General features: G+C 48.8%; 1 protein-coding gene across 1 annotated transcript in view; it reads left to right on the plus strand.

Annotated features, from left to right (window-relative positions):
- The first annotated feature begins 7,174 nt into the window (after positions 1 to 7,174).
- DCLK3 (doublecortin like kinase 3) overlaps positions 7,175 to 14,088 on the plus strand; it is a 28,997-nt gene continuing 22,083 nt past the window's right edge. The window contains exon 1 of the mRNA XM_064169702.1: positions 7,175 to 7,377. Within this exon, the coding sequence (XP_064025772.1) occupies positions 7,317 to 7,377 (61 nt within the window). The 5' untranslated portion in view covers positions 7,175 to 7,316. The remainder of the gene's footprint in view (positions 7,378 to 14,088) is intronic.

Consider the following 14,088-nt stretch of genomic DNA (forward strand, 5'->3'; position numbering starts at 1 on the left):
CACGTCCTCAGGCTCTCCTTGTAACAGAGCTGTTCCATTCCCTTCAGCATCTCTGTGGCTCTGTGCTGGACTCTCTCAAGCAGTTCTATATCCCTCTTGCACTGGGGGGACCCAAACTGGACACAGTCCTCCAGATGTGGCCTCACCAGGGCAGAGTAGAGGGGCAGGAGAACCTCTAAGGACCTGCTAGCCACAGCCCTTGCAATCCACCCCAGAAAGGCACTGCCTCTCCTGGCCACAAGTGCACAAGAGGCAGGGGCAGAGCCAGGCTGAGCTTTTTTTGTTTCAGAGCAAATGTTGAAGACAGTTCTGCTCAGGCTGAACTCCTTTCCTCAGCCCTGCTCCGTGGGAGTTTGTCACACGCTGGACAGCATTTGATGTGACTTGGCACAAGTGATACATTTAGTCTTTAGGAATACCTGAAACTCAGGACACCCACTTCAAGTAGCAACATTCAGGCTAAAATTTGTACCAGGAAAGATCATTGATATTTTCCTTTAAGGGCTTCCTTAGCCCCCAAATGAGCTAAGTTGTCCATAAAAGCACCTCATGGGCTTGGGTTTGGCACGTGGGCCAGGAGTGTTTGCATCTTTAGTTAAGGCTGAGTTGCTTTTTTATTCATCTTTGATGGCAAAATACCACAGAGAGTTCTAATTACTCTTTGGTACAAAAGATGTTGATGTGGATCACACCTTCAGTTTCACAGCATCAGCTTTGAAGGAGGCCTAGGGGAGACCTCATCACTGTCCACAGCTACCTGAGAGGATGTTGCAGAGAGGTTGCTGCTGGTCTCTCTCACAGGTAAATAGTGATAGAAGAAGAGGGAATTGCTTCAAGCTGTGACTGGGTAGGTTTAGACTAGATAGGAAGAAGTTTTTTTCCCAGCAAGAGTGATCAGGCACTGGAATGAGCTACTCAGGGAAGTGGTGGAGTCACCAACCCTGGGTGTGTTTGAAAGTCATTTGGATGTGGTGCATGGGGATATGGCTTAGGGTGCACCTTGCAGAGTAGGGATATGGGTTGGACTTGGTGATCCTGAGGGGCTTTTCCAACCTGGATGTTTCTGTGCTTCTGTGAAATGCACCCTTGGAGAGCACTTGGCAGTTCCCTTCATCACAAGCACAGGAGGATAAAAGCTCTCTGTCACTTCTCTGATGAAGCTTTCATTGTAAGCTTTGCCCTTTCCTTTACCAAAGCACTCAGACAGATTCTGTCTTTGTGTCTTAAGTAAATGAGAGATGTAGCTGCTCAGATGCAGGATTGTTCATTCACCTTAGCATGCAGGTAACTATCCACAGGGCTTTACTGATGATGTGAATTAGTTGCCTGGGTAGCAAAAGATGGTCTCCAGGCTCCCAGGCTGCGAGCAAATGCTCCACCACAGACCTGTTCCTAACAAGTGTAGAGGGATTAGAAACCTTTTTCTTGTTTTCAACTATTTCACTTCAGCTTCCTCAAGAGAGAGGTATGGGTCACTTAAGGGAAGGAAAAATGGTCTTTGCAGGGGCCCTTTTTTGAAGCTAAGTTAAATTTTGGAGTTGCTTTGTGTGTTTTCTAGACAAACTACTGCTTGACTAGCTGAAATGGTGCAGGCAGCTGGCCCTCACTGCATTGTGGTGCCTTTGTGTGAAGTGAGGTGCCCCATAGGGAGCTGTGAAGTGATCTACAGTGGATTTAAGATGGCTTTGAGGAGACTCACTAAATTTCCTCATGGGGAAGGAAATGGTCACCTCTTTTCCTTCTCTTACCTTTTCACCACTGAAATGTCTATGTGGAACAGGGGCAAATGAGACAAGGATAAGTAAGAGGTAGCTGTAACAATAAATAGCACTCATGTCTTCTGCCTGGGGAGGCTGAAAAAGCCTTCACATCAGTGCACTATTCCCCTTTATTCAGTGTACAGAGGAAAAATCCCTTTCAGCAGGATGAGAATTGGTCTAATCTTAGGTCTCCTGGACCTAGGCAATCTAAAATCATAGTACAGCTGTTTGGGGAAGAAAGCTGAGTGGAGGTCTGATAGAAAGCTGGTGTTCATCTCTTGCAGAATGGCTGCTTTAACCCTTTGATAGATCACCTCTGCAGTGGTGCCACCTACAGTGATTATTCCACCTTGAGCATTCTGTGACATCAAGACCTTGTAAGCCCTGTGGGACAGACCTCTAGAGAACAAGCTGGGACCACAAATCTGTGCCAGGGAAAGAGGAATGGAAAACTTCTGAACCAGAGTATCTTATGGTAAGTTCTGTTCCAACAAGTTATAGAATCATAGAATGGTTTAGGTTGGAAGAGACCTCAAGGATCATCCAGTTCCATCCCCTGCCATAGGCAGGGACACCTCCCACTAGAACAGGTCTCTCAAGGCTTCATCCAGCCTGGCCTTGAACACTTCCAGGGAGGTTGTGGATGACAGAAGCACAAAGATCCCATTCTGTTCTTCTGTCATTCACAAGCTCCCTGGGCAACCTGTGCAGTGTCTCACCACCCTCACTGCAAACAACTTCTTCCTAACATGCAGATTCAATCTCCTCTTTGCCAGTTTAAACCCATTGCTCCTCATCTTGTCATTACCAGACCTTGTCAATAGTCCCTCCCCAGTCCCCTTCAGATACTGGAAGGCCACTCCAAGGTCTCCTCAAAGCCTTCTCTTCTCCAGCCTGCAGAGCCCCAACTCAGCCTGTCCTCAGAGCAGAGCTGCTGCAGCCCTCTGAGCATCTTGGTGGACTCCTCTGGACTTACTCTAACAGTTTCATGTCCTCCTTGTGCTGGGGGCTCCAGAACTGCACCCAGGACTGCAGGTGGGGTCTGAGGAGAGCAGAGCCAAGGGGCAGAGTCCCCTCCCTTGCCCTGCTGCCCACACTGCTCTTGCTGCAGCCCAGCACAGGGTTGCTGTCTGAGCTGCACTCACACTGCAGGCTCCTGTTGAGCTTTTCATCACCCCAGACCCCCAGGTCCTCTTCTTCAGGGCTGCTCTTAGCCATTCGCTGCCCAGCCTGGATCTGTGCTTGGGATTGTGCCCACCCATTTGCAGGACCTTGCCCCACCTCTCCAGCCTGTCCAGGTCCCTCTGGATGATATCCCTGCCGTCTTCCACGAGGAAGTGCTTCCTAACATCCAGCCTAAACCTCCCCTACCACAGCTTCAGGCCGTGCCATTTTACCACAAGCTGCTTGGGATTGGAGCCTGACCCCCACCTTACAACAACTTCCCAGCTTAATTTCTCTTGGGAGCTGTTCTCTTCATTACATTTGGCAGACATCTGAGGAGTAGCTTGGCTGTAAATTTGTTTGCTTTATGATTTTAAATTTGGGTTTGGGGCTGGAGTGTGGAACCTGTTTTGTTTGCACACAGTTTGGCATTTGTTTTTTGTGGTTTCAATATTGCCTGCTGTGTCCTGTTACTGATGGCTTTTGTTTTCTTATTGAGGAAGTCTCAACCTTTAGCTCCTGGATTTCTGACAGCAGCTGACTGTTAGTTGCTGACACCCTTGCTCTGATTAATTCCTTCATCTTTTGCCCCTTGTATTTCATTTCCTCAAGCCATAGAACATGAGGTTTGGAGAGAAATGGGTCTTGATTTCGAGTCCTTAGTAAAGCTCAGGGGTTTCTTGTCTATGTTTTTGTATTAAATGGATTGGATTTAGTTGTTTTTGATAAGGAGCCATGTTAACTGCTGTCTTCTTTACAATGCAGATACTCTCACAAATAGGAAATCATCTCTGTTAGTTCTGCCAGTAGCAGCAGTGTCAGGATGCCTGTCACATGTGTCTGTATTTCCAAGTCAGAGCTACTCTGTGCCACCTGATGTGACAAAGTTTAATGTGCCCAAAGCCACCAATGCTGCTGGGTGTGTGGAATATGCCAGCACCGTGGGGTAAGCAAATTAATCCCAAGAGCATACACACTCTTTTCTTGATTATGTTATAGAGTCATTGAATGGTTTAGGTTTGGAGTGACCTCAAAGATCATCCAGTTCCAACCCTCCACAATAGGCAGGGACACCTCCCACTAGAGCAGGTCACTCAAGGCATCATCCATTCAGCCAGTCTGGGACAGGCTGGAGGGGCAGGCAGGAGGAAACTGAATGAAATCCAACAAAGGCAAGTGTAGAGTCTTGCACCTGGGAAAGAACAACCCCAGGGAGCAGGATAGGTTGGGGACTGAGCTATTGGAAGGGAGCGAAGGGGAAAAGGATCTGGGGGTCCTAGTGGATGGGAGGTTGACCATGAGCTGGCAAGGTACACTCAAGGCCAGGAGAGGCAATGCCTTTGTGAGGTGTATTAGAATGGCTGTGGTTAGAAGTCGAGAGAGGTTCTCCTGCCCCTCTGCCCTGGTGAGGCCACATCTGGAGGACTGTGTCATTGTGTCCAGTTCTGTGTTCCCCCTCCCTCCCTGGTTCAAGAGGAACATAAAACTGCTTGAGAGAGTCCAGCACAGAGGCACAAAGATGCTGAAGGGAATGGAACGTCTCTGTTATGAGGAGAGCCTGAGAGAACTGGGGCTGTGCTGCTGGGAGAAGAGGAGGCTGAGAAGTGACCTCATCAGTGGTTGTAAAGGTGAGTGCCAGGAGGCTGGAGCCAGGCTCTGCTGGGTGATGCCCAGTGCCAGCACAAGGGGCAACAGGTGGAAGTTGAAGCAGAGGAAGTTTCATTTAAGCTGTGAGGGTGATAGAGCACTGGAACAGGCTGCCCAGGGAGGTTGTGGAGTCTCTCGTTCTGGAGATATTCAAAACCCTCCTGGATGTGTTCCTGTGTGATCTGTTCTAGGTGATCCTGCTGTGGCAGAGGGGTTGGACTCGATGCATTTTCAAGGTCACTTCCAGCCCCTGACATTTCATGATTCTGTGATCCAGCCTGGCCTTGAACACCTCCAGGGAGGGAGCATCCACAGCCTCCCCGGGCAATCTGTGCCAGTGTCTCACCACCTTCACTGTGAAGAACTTCTTCTTAACATCCAGTTTAAATCTCCCCTCTGCCAGTTTAAACCCATTATTCCTTATCCTGTCGTTAAAGAATGTTGTAATTAGTCCCTCCCCAGCCCTCTTGTAGGTCTCCTTCAGATATTAGAAGGCTACTCCATGGTCTCCTCAAAGCCTTCTCTTCTCCAAGCTACAGAGCCCCAACTCTTGTAGCCTATCCTCACAGCAGAGCTGCTGCAGCCCTGTCAGCATCTTCGTGGCCCTTATAGTGCTGGGCTATGAGACTTCAAACTTAATTCTCCTCTTTGAGGACTATTAGCCAGCTGGAAAAAACCACTGTGTACAAATTACTTTCACATACAAGGTAGTGTTTTTTATCACTGAAACCAGGTTATAAATCTGTTAACTTCTGTGCTGATATCTCCAATATTCTAGATTAGATTTCTGGCTGTTAGGATGACAGCTCTCATCAGACTTTGTGAATAAACTGATTAAGTTTTTTGTAGCTGGGGTTTTTTTCTGGCTGCTTATGTAAAACTGAGGCAAATAAATAGAGTTCAGCTGTTCCTCTGCTCTGGGTACTCCTTCCTGCTTTGATATGTTAAGTGCATGCAGGTGATGTATCACTTTCAAAACACTGTGTTGAGCTATCACAAGAGATTACCTTATCTTGGATCTATTAAACTAAGAGATGATCTTAGCTTAGTAGATCCAGCATGGAAAAAAATGTGGAGTATGGTTTAATGATATTTTCTTAAGACCATTGATGAGAAACACACAAAAAGCAATCCCTGAGCATGATCATCTAGAGAAAGTAATTCTTCAGTAGAATCCTTTGTTTTACAGATCTCCTTTAATTTAAGTATAGCTCTTGAGACAAACATGTGCCAGCAGAGTCCTGGGTCTCAAGGGAAGAGGAAAGGGAGAGAAAGAACAGGTGATTTCTAAGCCAGGTGAAATCATGAGGTTCAGGACAAGGTCAAAAGAAAGCAGGATTTCTTCCTCAAAGAGGCTGGGCATCTGTTTCCAAGGGTGTACCAACATCTCTGTTGTCAGTCATAGGCAGATGTTGCTACTAGGAATGACCTGAGTGTGCCACACATGGTAATGTCTATTTGACAACCTCTGCTAATGAGTCTTTGGCCTGAAATTTCAGTCTGTGAAATGAAGCATTCTTGCAGGTCAAAAGGCTGTTAACTGAGAAACAATCTTGTGGCTCTCATTTGGCTTATTAAGAAGAAGTAAGGGAGGTACAGATGGTTTAGTCCAAGGATGGTTGAGATCAATGGCCTGGTAAATAGTGGATTAAAGGGAAATCCACTTCACTGCCTGTTGGTGGAAGAGGTTACAGATTTCCAGAGGCAAGAAGGGACAAGGTGTTGTCAGCAGGCTCTATCTACTCTTCATCTGTTTTTATCCTACACTTAAGAGTTGTCAATACAACCGATTTGGTGTTGACTTTTGAGTCCTGTTACATCCTTATTTTGGAGACCGAGTTGCAGGGAGCAAGACCAAACGATTAGGTCTGACACTTAACTCTTCTAAGGAGTCTGAACCTACAGGCAGCAAATCCCTTTAACTGATGGCATTGTCCACCTTTTACAGGTGGAAAAGGTAGGGCACAGAAATGCTCTACATCAAAGAGCCACGAGATGTGTTTGAGCTTTTTGTCCATGTCTTTATACTCAGCACATCAAGAGCACAGCGAAATACACTTGAGGATAAAAGCTGACCGAGCTCTGGATCTACAAATGTGTTCACATCAGGCTCTGTTGCCTCAAAAATGCTGAAATAGTCCAGAAGTAAAATCGGAGGAGATAAAGTGTATTTATTTCTATTTCTACAGGGCAAAGTGTGATGGTTTTAAACTAAGAGAGGGCAGATTCAGACTACATAGAAGAAGGCAGTGGAACGCTGGCTCAGGCTGCCCAGAGAGGAGGTAGAAGCTCCATCCCTGGAAACACTGAAGGTGAGGCTGGCTGAGGCCCGAGCACCTGAAGATGTCCCTGCTGACTGCGGGGGGGCTGCGCTTAGACGTAAAGGTCCCCTCCTGCCCAAACCGTTCGTCTGATTCTGTACTCCTCGGTGGCTGGGGTCGAAGACGGCGCCTCCGCTGAGAGCTGACATAGAGGGGGCCCGGGGCAGCGGCAGGAGGGCAAGGCAGGTGCCGGGGACAGCCGGAGCGGGGCAAGCCCGGGGCCGGGCGGCGGCGGCGGGGGCGGGGCGGGGCCGCGGGGCTGCCCGCGAGGGCGGGGGGGGGAGGTGTGCCCCTCCTGTGCCTGCTCGCGGCGCCGCCTCCTCCTCCGGCACTCCTCCTCCTGCCTGCCCCGGGAGGCGGCGCGCAGGGACGGCGGCTCCGGTGCCGGCGGCCCCCGGCCCGAGCCCGGCCGCGTCCCCTCGCCATGCCGGCCGCCGCGCCGCCGCCGCTTCACCCCGCCGCGGGCTCCTGCTGCCACTGCGCGGGTGAGTGCTCCCTGGTCTCGGCCCTGCCCGGGGCCACGGCGCTGGCCGCCCTGCCCGGCAGGTCGCCAGGTGTGGGAGGAGGGGGGCGATCCGGAGGTGCCGCGGGGGGACTGGGGACGGCACGGCGGCAAAAAACTTCCTCCGCGGGTCCTTGCGTGCCCGCGGGGTTGCGGTGAGCTCCTGGTGGCGTTCGGGCTTGGAGGGACGAGGTAAGGAGCGATGGGATGAGCTCGAAGCGAGGGCTGTGGGAGGACAGACAGGCATTTAAGGGATGGTCATTCCACCCTGCTCCTTCCGTTCCTTATATATCGGACTAAAGGGGCTCCCCCCTCCCCCGATCCGCTCCAGCCCTTGTGCCCAAGTGGAAACTTAGGAAGGGGGTTCGTAGCGCAGCTCTGGGGAGCGGCTGCTAGCGCTCGCGGAGCGAATGCTTGCTGCTTCCCGCAGGGCTGCTGCTGGCGGTCAGGCTGTCCGGGGTCCTGCTCTGCAGCGGTGCGAGCTGCAGGAGCGAGCTCTTGAGTCCGCGTGTGCAGCCGGTGCTTGCTGCCCTGCGAGGCACGCGGAGTGTCGCCTCTGCTGCCATCACACCTGCAGGGGAGAGGAGCTCGCACTCCGTAGTGGTGTGAGCCTGGTTCCCTCGGAGCGAACGCCCCGGGGCTGCTCGGGGGGCACCCTTGCTCTGCCGAGAAGTAAATGCCTCTCGCTGTAAAGATTCTAAGCTGTTGCGCACAGCTGCGTGTTAAGGCGCTAAAGGGTGGTGCATTTTCCTTCGGCTGGGCAATTCAGGCAGCTGGAGCTACGCGGCTCACAAGCAGCTGCTCAAAGGGTGGGGATGGTGTGGCGTGTGGGCAGCCAGGCGCCCCTGGGGAGCAACGCCGCTTGTGACCCTGTGTCCGTGCCCTGGCTTCTGTAGTTACATCGGTTATGTTTGCTCCTTCCAAGACGAGGTATTTACGGAGAGAACCCCTGTTCCATAACTTCGCATTGTGCAGCGTCATTTTGTTCGCTTCCCCCCTGCCTGCCTCAGGGGACCTTGAGTGCGCAGCGTCAGCAGGGCTGGTGCGCTTGGCTCGGTGATTAGCGCTAAGGGCTGTCAGGTGCGTGCGGGGCTGCGCTTGGAAACAACCGCCCAGAACCGAAACTTTTGGGGCTGCGTTGTGCACCGAAAGGCTTCGGGTTTTTCTTTTCTAAACCAAACGAGTCCTTTGCAACAGCGTTGAGAAATTTTGTCTTCTTCTCCTCACCGTTTAGATTGCAACCTGTATACGTTGTGTGGTAGTCAAGAGTTTCTCACCCAACTTGATAGTTCCTCACATATGCTTTTGCTGCTGGCTTTATATAGAACTGAAAGTATGCAGATGAGGATGCCTGCATGTCTTCCCATTTCTGTCTCCTTTCTCTTTAACCCTCCCCCCTTTCCCTCTTGAGGCTGTATGTGGTTTTTTTTTTTATGTGATTTAAATGCAGTTTTGACTCTTTAAAATGTTGGAGAGTCCCCAAACAGTCAGCAAGTGAAGTGAAGCTTACAAAACCTCTAACAGTTACTTTATGTAGTAGAAGTGCAGTTATGATAGCAGCTCTGTCACTCTCACCTCAAGAGGTGGCTGCAGGTTTTCATCTCTGGAAGCCATCCTGCAGCTCTCTGCATAGAAGTGGTTCTGCAGAGTTAGAGTCTGTCTTACAGTGAAAAGAGTGTGGATCTCCTGCTCTCTCCATGAAGAGTAGTGTAGGGTGGTAGGACACATCACTTGAGAGCTAGATTCTGGTAAATCTCCATCTGTGCTGCCTTAACCGAAATTGGTTAACTGGACTTAAGCTGTCAGCTGAGATAACTTGGTGCTAATTCAAAGTACTGACAGCTGTTCAAGCCCCCGAATTTGAGCTGTGCTAAAGTTGCTTCATCTTTAGTGTTGCTGTGTTGGTGTTTTTTTGTTGTTCATACTGAAGTTAATTAGCTTGGACATGCTAACCTGAGTTTTGAGTGTGTCTTTATCTGGTAGTCTTTGTGTGTGTCTGCGCTGCTGCGTTTCCTAAGCCATGTTCTGCAGAGCTTCACAGTTTGGCATCTGTGGGACTTTCAGTTTGTGGTGACTAAGGGAAGTTGTGTGGGATTAGTTCCCCCATCTCCAGGATAGCTTAGTTTTTCTGCAGAGACATTATAGTTTTGTGCAAGTCAGGGAAGCTTCTTTTCACACATCTCCAGAGTGAATTGAGTTGGGTTTTGCCACTGCTTTCCCTCTTTCCCTTTGACTTGCCAAATCCTAAGCATTTAACAACGTTTCCAATCAAAGTTACATAGATTGTTGTTTTTCCTGTCAATGCAATTAGCATCAGAACATTATGGTGACTTTAGCAGCGTCACTGAGATCTGATCCAGATCTCCCTGATGGTAATGTGAATCTTTTAATTATCTTCAGTGCAACTTGGATCAGAGCTGAAAATGCAGTCCTTGAGAGACATGAATGTGACACTTCTCTGCTTAACAGCATAACTGTTTGCCAGGCTTTCCTTATTTTCAGGACATGGTGTCTGTGCTTTTGAAGTGTTCATCAGACACTGGAAACAATGAAAAAACAAACAGAGGGAGCTACTGCCTTCTAATGCAAATTTGGAGTGTTGCTAATGCTTGCAGATTGTTCATTTTGCATAGCAGTAGTTTGCCTTCACTGCAAATGAAAGTCAAGGGTGTTTACCATCTTCCCTCTGTTGCTAGCACAGTTTCCCCAGTGTAATTATTGTAAGAATGCAAACCAATTATTTATGTCATGTATTATTAGGAGAAGCTCCAGGTAGTCATCCTGAAAATGCCATCTCCCACTCAATCTGTGTTGCTAGCCTGCACACTTACTCTTTTTTTGCCTTCTTGTTACCCCAAATAACGTGGTTAGTGGGAAAAAAAATGCTGATAAATGTCTGCTAGTGTGAAAATCTTAATCATAGAATCAACCAGGTTGGAAGAGAGCTCCAAGCTCAGCCAGTCCAACCTAGCACCCAGCCCTAGCCAATCAACCAGACCATGGCACTAAGTGCCCCAGCCAGGCTTGGCTTCAACACCTCCAGGTACCCTGACTCCACCACCTCCCTGGGCAGCCCATTCCAATGCCAATCACTCTCTGGCAACAGTTTCCTCCTAACATGGAGCCTTTATCTCCCCTGACACGACTTGAGTCTGTGTCCCCTTGTTCTGCTGCTGGTTGCCTGGGATGCTTGTCATCGTGCTTCTACATCTGATTAACACTGGCTGAGAGTTTTCTCTGAGAAAGCAACTTTCTTTTACAAGTTCTGCAGAACAATTTGTTTTTCAGGGCTGACTCTCAATATGTGAGTCTCTTCTGAGGAAAGAGTTCTGTCAAAATGGGGCTGGGCATTCTACATGTACAGGTGGGCTAAATTCTCTCTAAATGTGCTGCATTGCTAAAGAAAACTTTTGGGTGCTTACCCCTTCTGCAAACCAGGTGGAGAATCAGACTCTGATTGGGTCTTTGCTATAGTTATGCAACAAGGTGATTGGTAATGGAAGATCTGGAAGCCCAATTAAACTCTCAATGACACCTCTGCAAGCTCTCTTATTTTCACTGGGTTTGCTCAGCTGCCAGAGATTAGTCATCAAGGCAAGATTTAGGAAGCAATGAGAATAAAAATCTCCCACAAGAAGAAACAGAATCCTCCACCTTAGACTGAAGCAAGGTTGGCTAACAGGATTAAAAAGCAGCAAAACCTTACTTTGTGATGAAGCATGAATAATTAACTTGGAATATATGGTAGTTCAGGAGTCAAGAGCATCAGTGTGAAAGTGAAGCCCCCTGTGTGCTGAGCCTTGAGAGGGCTTTGCTGGATAGGTCCTGGCGTACTTTGTAGTTGTGTAAGGTGTTTTTGCTTCCCTCTCTCACTTCTGTCCCTCCTTGGTGGGAGGTGCTGAGCTGCAGAGCTCACTTCTCTGGTTGCTGGGCCAGACCTTAAAGATGTCAACCTTCAGAAAGCAGCCATGAAAATACTGTGATGGTTTGGTGGTCACTTGGCTCTCCACTCTTATGAAATCACCTAGACTAGACTCATCTGTCTGGAAATTAAGGAATGAAGCTTTATATTTGCAGCTTAGCACAATATACAAGCAGATATTTACAGCTGTATGCAGAAATATGCAAGTTAAAGGTAATACAGAAACACAGCAGCCCTCCCAGAAATGAGTCCCCTGGAGGGGCTCCCAACCACCCTTCCACCTTTTCTCCAGCCCCCTAACTTATCCCAGGATTTGCCTTACATGCAAGGTGATCTCATTGCTGTCTCCAACTACCTGAAGGGAGGCTGTAGCCAGGTGGGGTTGGTCTTTTCTGCCAGGCAGCCAGCAACAGAACAAGGTGACAGTGTCAAGTTGTGGTGCCAGGGGAGGTCTAGGCTGGATGTGAGGAGGAAGTTGTTGGCAGAGAGAGTGATTGGCATTGGAATGGGCTGCCCAGGGAGGTGGTGGAGTCTGTGTGGCTGGAGGTGTTGAAGCAAAGCCTGGCTGGGGTACTTAGTGCCATGGTCTGGTTGACCGGTTAGGGCTGGGTGCTAGGTTGGACTGGATGCTCTTGGAGGTCTCTTCCAACCTGTTTGATTCTATGATAAGGTGAGTTTGGAGAATTGGCCAGGGAGGTTAAAAGCAGAATTAGCTGGATTACACAGAAGCCCAGGGAGAAAAGCATGGACACCAACTCTGACAGATAGAGACTCTCACAATGTCTTACTTATGTGTTCTTGCTTTTATACATCTCAGCAAGCCAATGAGTGAAGCAGACATCAGCACTGCTTTCTTTTCACAGTCTGTAATCTAATTTATCTCGTTAAAATATTCCAATTAGCCTCAAACTAGCACACATATCCAGCCTTTTATCTTCTGAAATTAATAAGCAGCTTCTTAGTATTATTTACTCACTTTTATGCAGGACAGGAACTCCAACTGAGCCTCACACCTCCAAAGGCACTGGTTCAGTTCACATGCAGTTTTACATTTCACTTAGCCTTTAACAGATCATGCATCTGTATACTTCTCTAAAGGGCTTGCTTTTTAATTTGCTCCCCTTCAAAATGTCAGGAAGAAGATAATGAAAGTGGAGTTCTGCTCTTAAAAAAAGAAAAGAAAATCCCCCAAAGTCAAAATGATGGCACTTGTGACTCATTATCAGACGACACAAGAATCTCTTACCTTCATCAGCTGCTCTGGGGGTGATTCAGCTCAGTTTAACACTAACACATGGCAATAGCCATCTGTGTTTGCTGTAAATATTTTAATTATTTTTTTAAATTACAAATGCCTGGAGTTAGAGAATCTTAAACCCTGCAGTGGGGTGGCTGTGGGCCTGCAGGGGAAGGGGGTCAGGGCCTGGGAAGGTAGTTTTTGCACAGAGAGTGGTGCCAGGTTGGGAAAGGCAGCGCGATGCTGAGAGAGCAAACCAGGTTGTTGTGCAGTGTTCTGGACCTTGCTGTTCCATGCTGCACAGGAGAGTGCCAGGGCAGGCTGTGAAGGAGCTCTGAACGTTTGGCAAAGGGTGGAGGAATGGAGGGCAAAGGCAGGAATCATAGAATCAGTCACAGAATCAACCAGGTTGGAAGAGACCTCTAAGATCATCCAGTCCAACCTAGCACCCAGCCCTATCCAGTCAACCAGACCATGGCACTAAGTGCCCCAGCCAGGCTTGGCTTCAACACCTCCAGGGATGGTGACTCCACCTCCCTGGGGTGAACCCCCTCTCCCCCCACCCCCGGAGTTTTTCTTGTTTGGGAAGAAAGGGAAAAAGGTGGCTGGTAAATGTGATTTATCCCTTCTGGTTCTCACACAGCAAATATGGTCACATGTATGCTGAGCCTCCTACTTGCATTTCACTGCGGGATGGCACCCCCGGGGGCTGGGGGTGTGACACAGGCTCGGTGTCTCCTCAGGATTCAAAAATCCAGAGCCCATTTAGCTATAGTGAGGGATCCAGTGTGGGCATCTCTCAGGTTCCCTCCCTCTGCTGAATTCCAGTCAGCTGCAAGATTTTCCACCCAGGCTGTCCCTCCAGATTAGCTCTTTCCAATTTAGGAACTGCTTTGCTACAGCATCTGCTTGCTTTTTAGCTGCTTGGGTGTTCTTTGCTCTCTAGGATCTCTTACAAACTCAGGTCTGTGTCCCAAAACTGACAGTGAAAAGGGGGTGAGAAGTGGGCAGGGAGAAGAGAGGAGAATCCTTTCTAGGGCGAAAGGCTGGGGGGGAAATGACAATAGACACAGAGGGGACTAGAAGATTTCTTTAGTTCCCGGTTTGCATGGCTTGATGCATGGCTGATCCTTAAGATAAAAAAGCTTTTATCCTTAAAAGAAAGCCTAGAAGATGTGGTGTGTGATGTAAAGCTTTGAAGGCTCCTTGCCTGCCCCTGTGAGGACAGGGAGTGGGATACAGAGGTGTGCATCTCCTAGACCCTCACACTGCAGGAGCAGCCACTAAGGATGTTTTCATTCCTGGTAGCTGACACTTTGGAACTCACTCAGTGGGACCAGACGTACTTGGCCGGGAGGAACTGTAGTTCTGCCTGTGACATGCAGAAGGAACCCAACTTGACACACAGCTGAGTTTGCAGGGGTGACAGTTAGAGGATGAATAACATTGCATGTGAATTTAAGCATGCTCGATGTGAAGTTCTGGAAGATAATGAACTTGAGATTCCCATCACACTGATTTGAGAGGATCGTTTA

Source organism: Pogoniulus pusillus, chromosome 32, assembly GCF_015220805.1.
Source record: "Pogoniulus pusillus isolate bPogPus1 chromosome 32, bPogPus1.pri, whole genome shotgun sequence".
Taxonomy (NCBI): Eukaryota; Metazoa; Chordata; class Aves; order Piciformes; family Lybiidae; genus Pogoniulus; species Pogoniulus pusillus.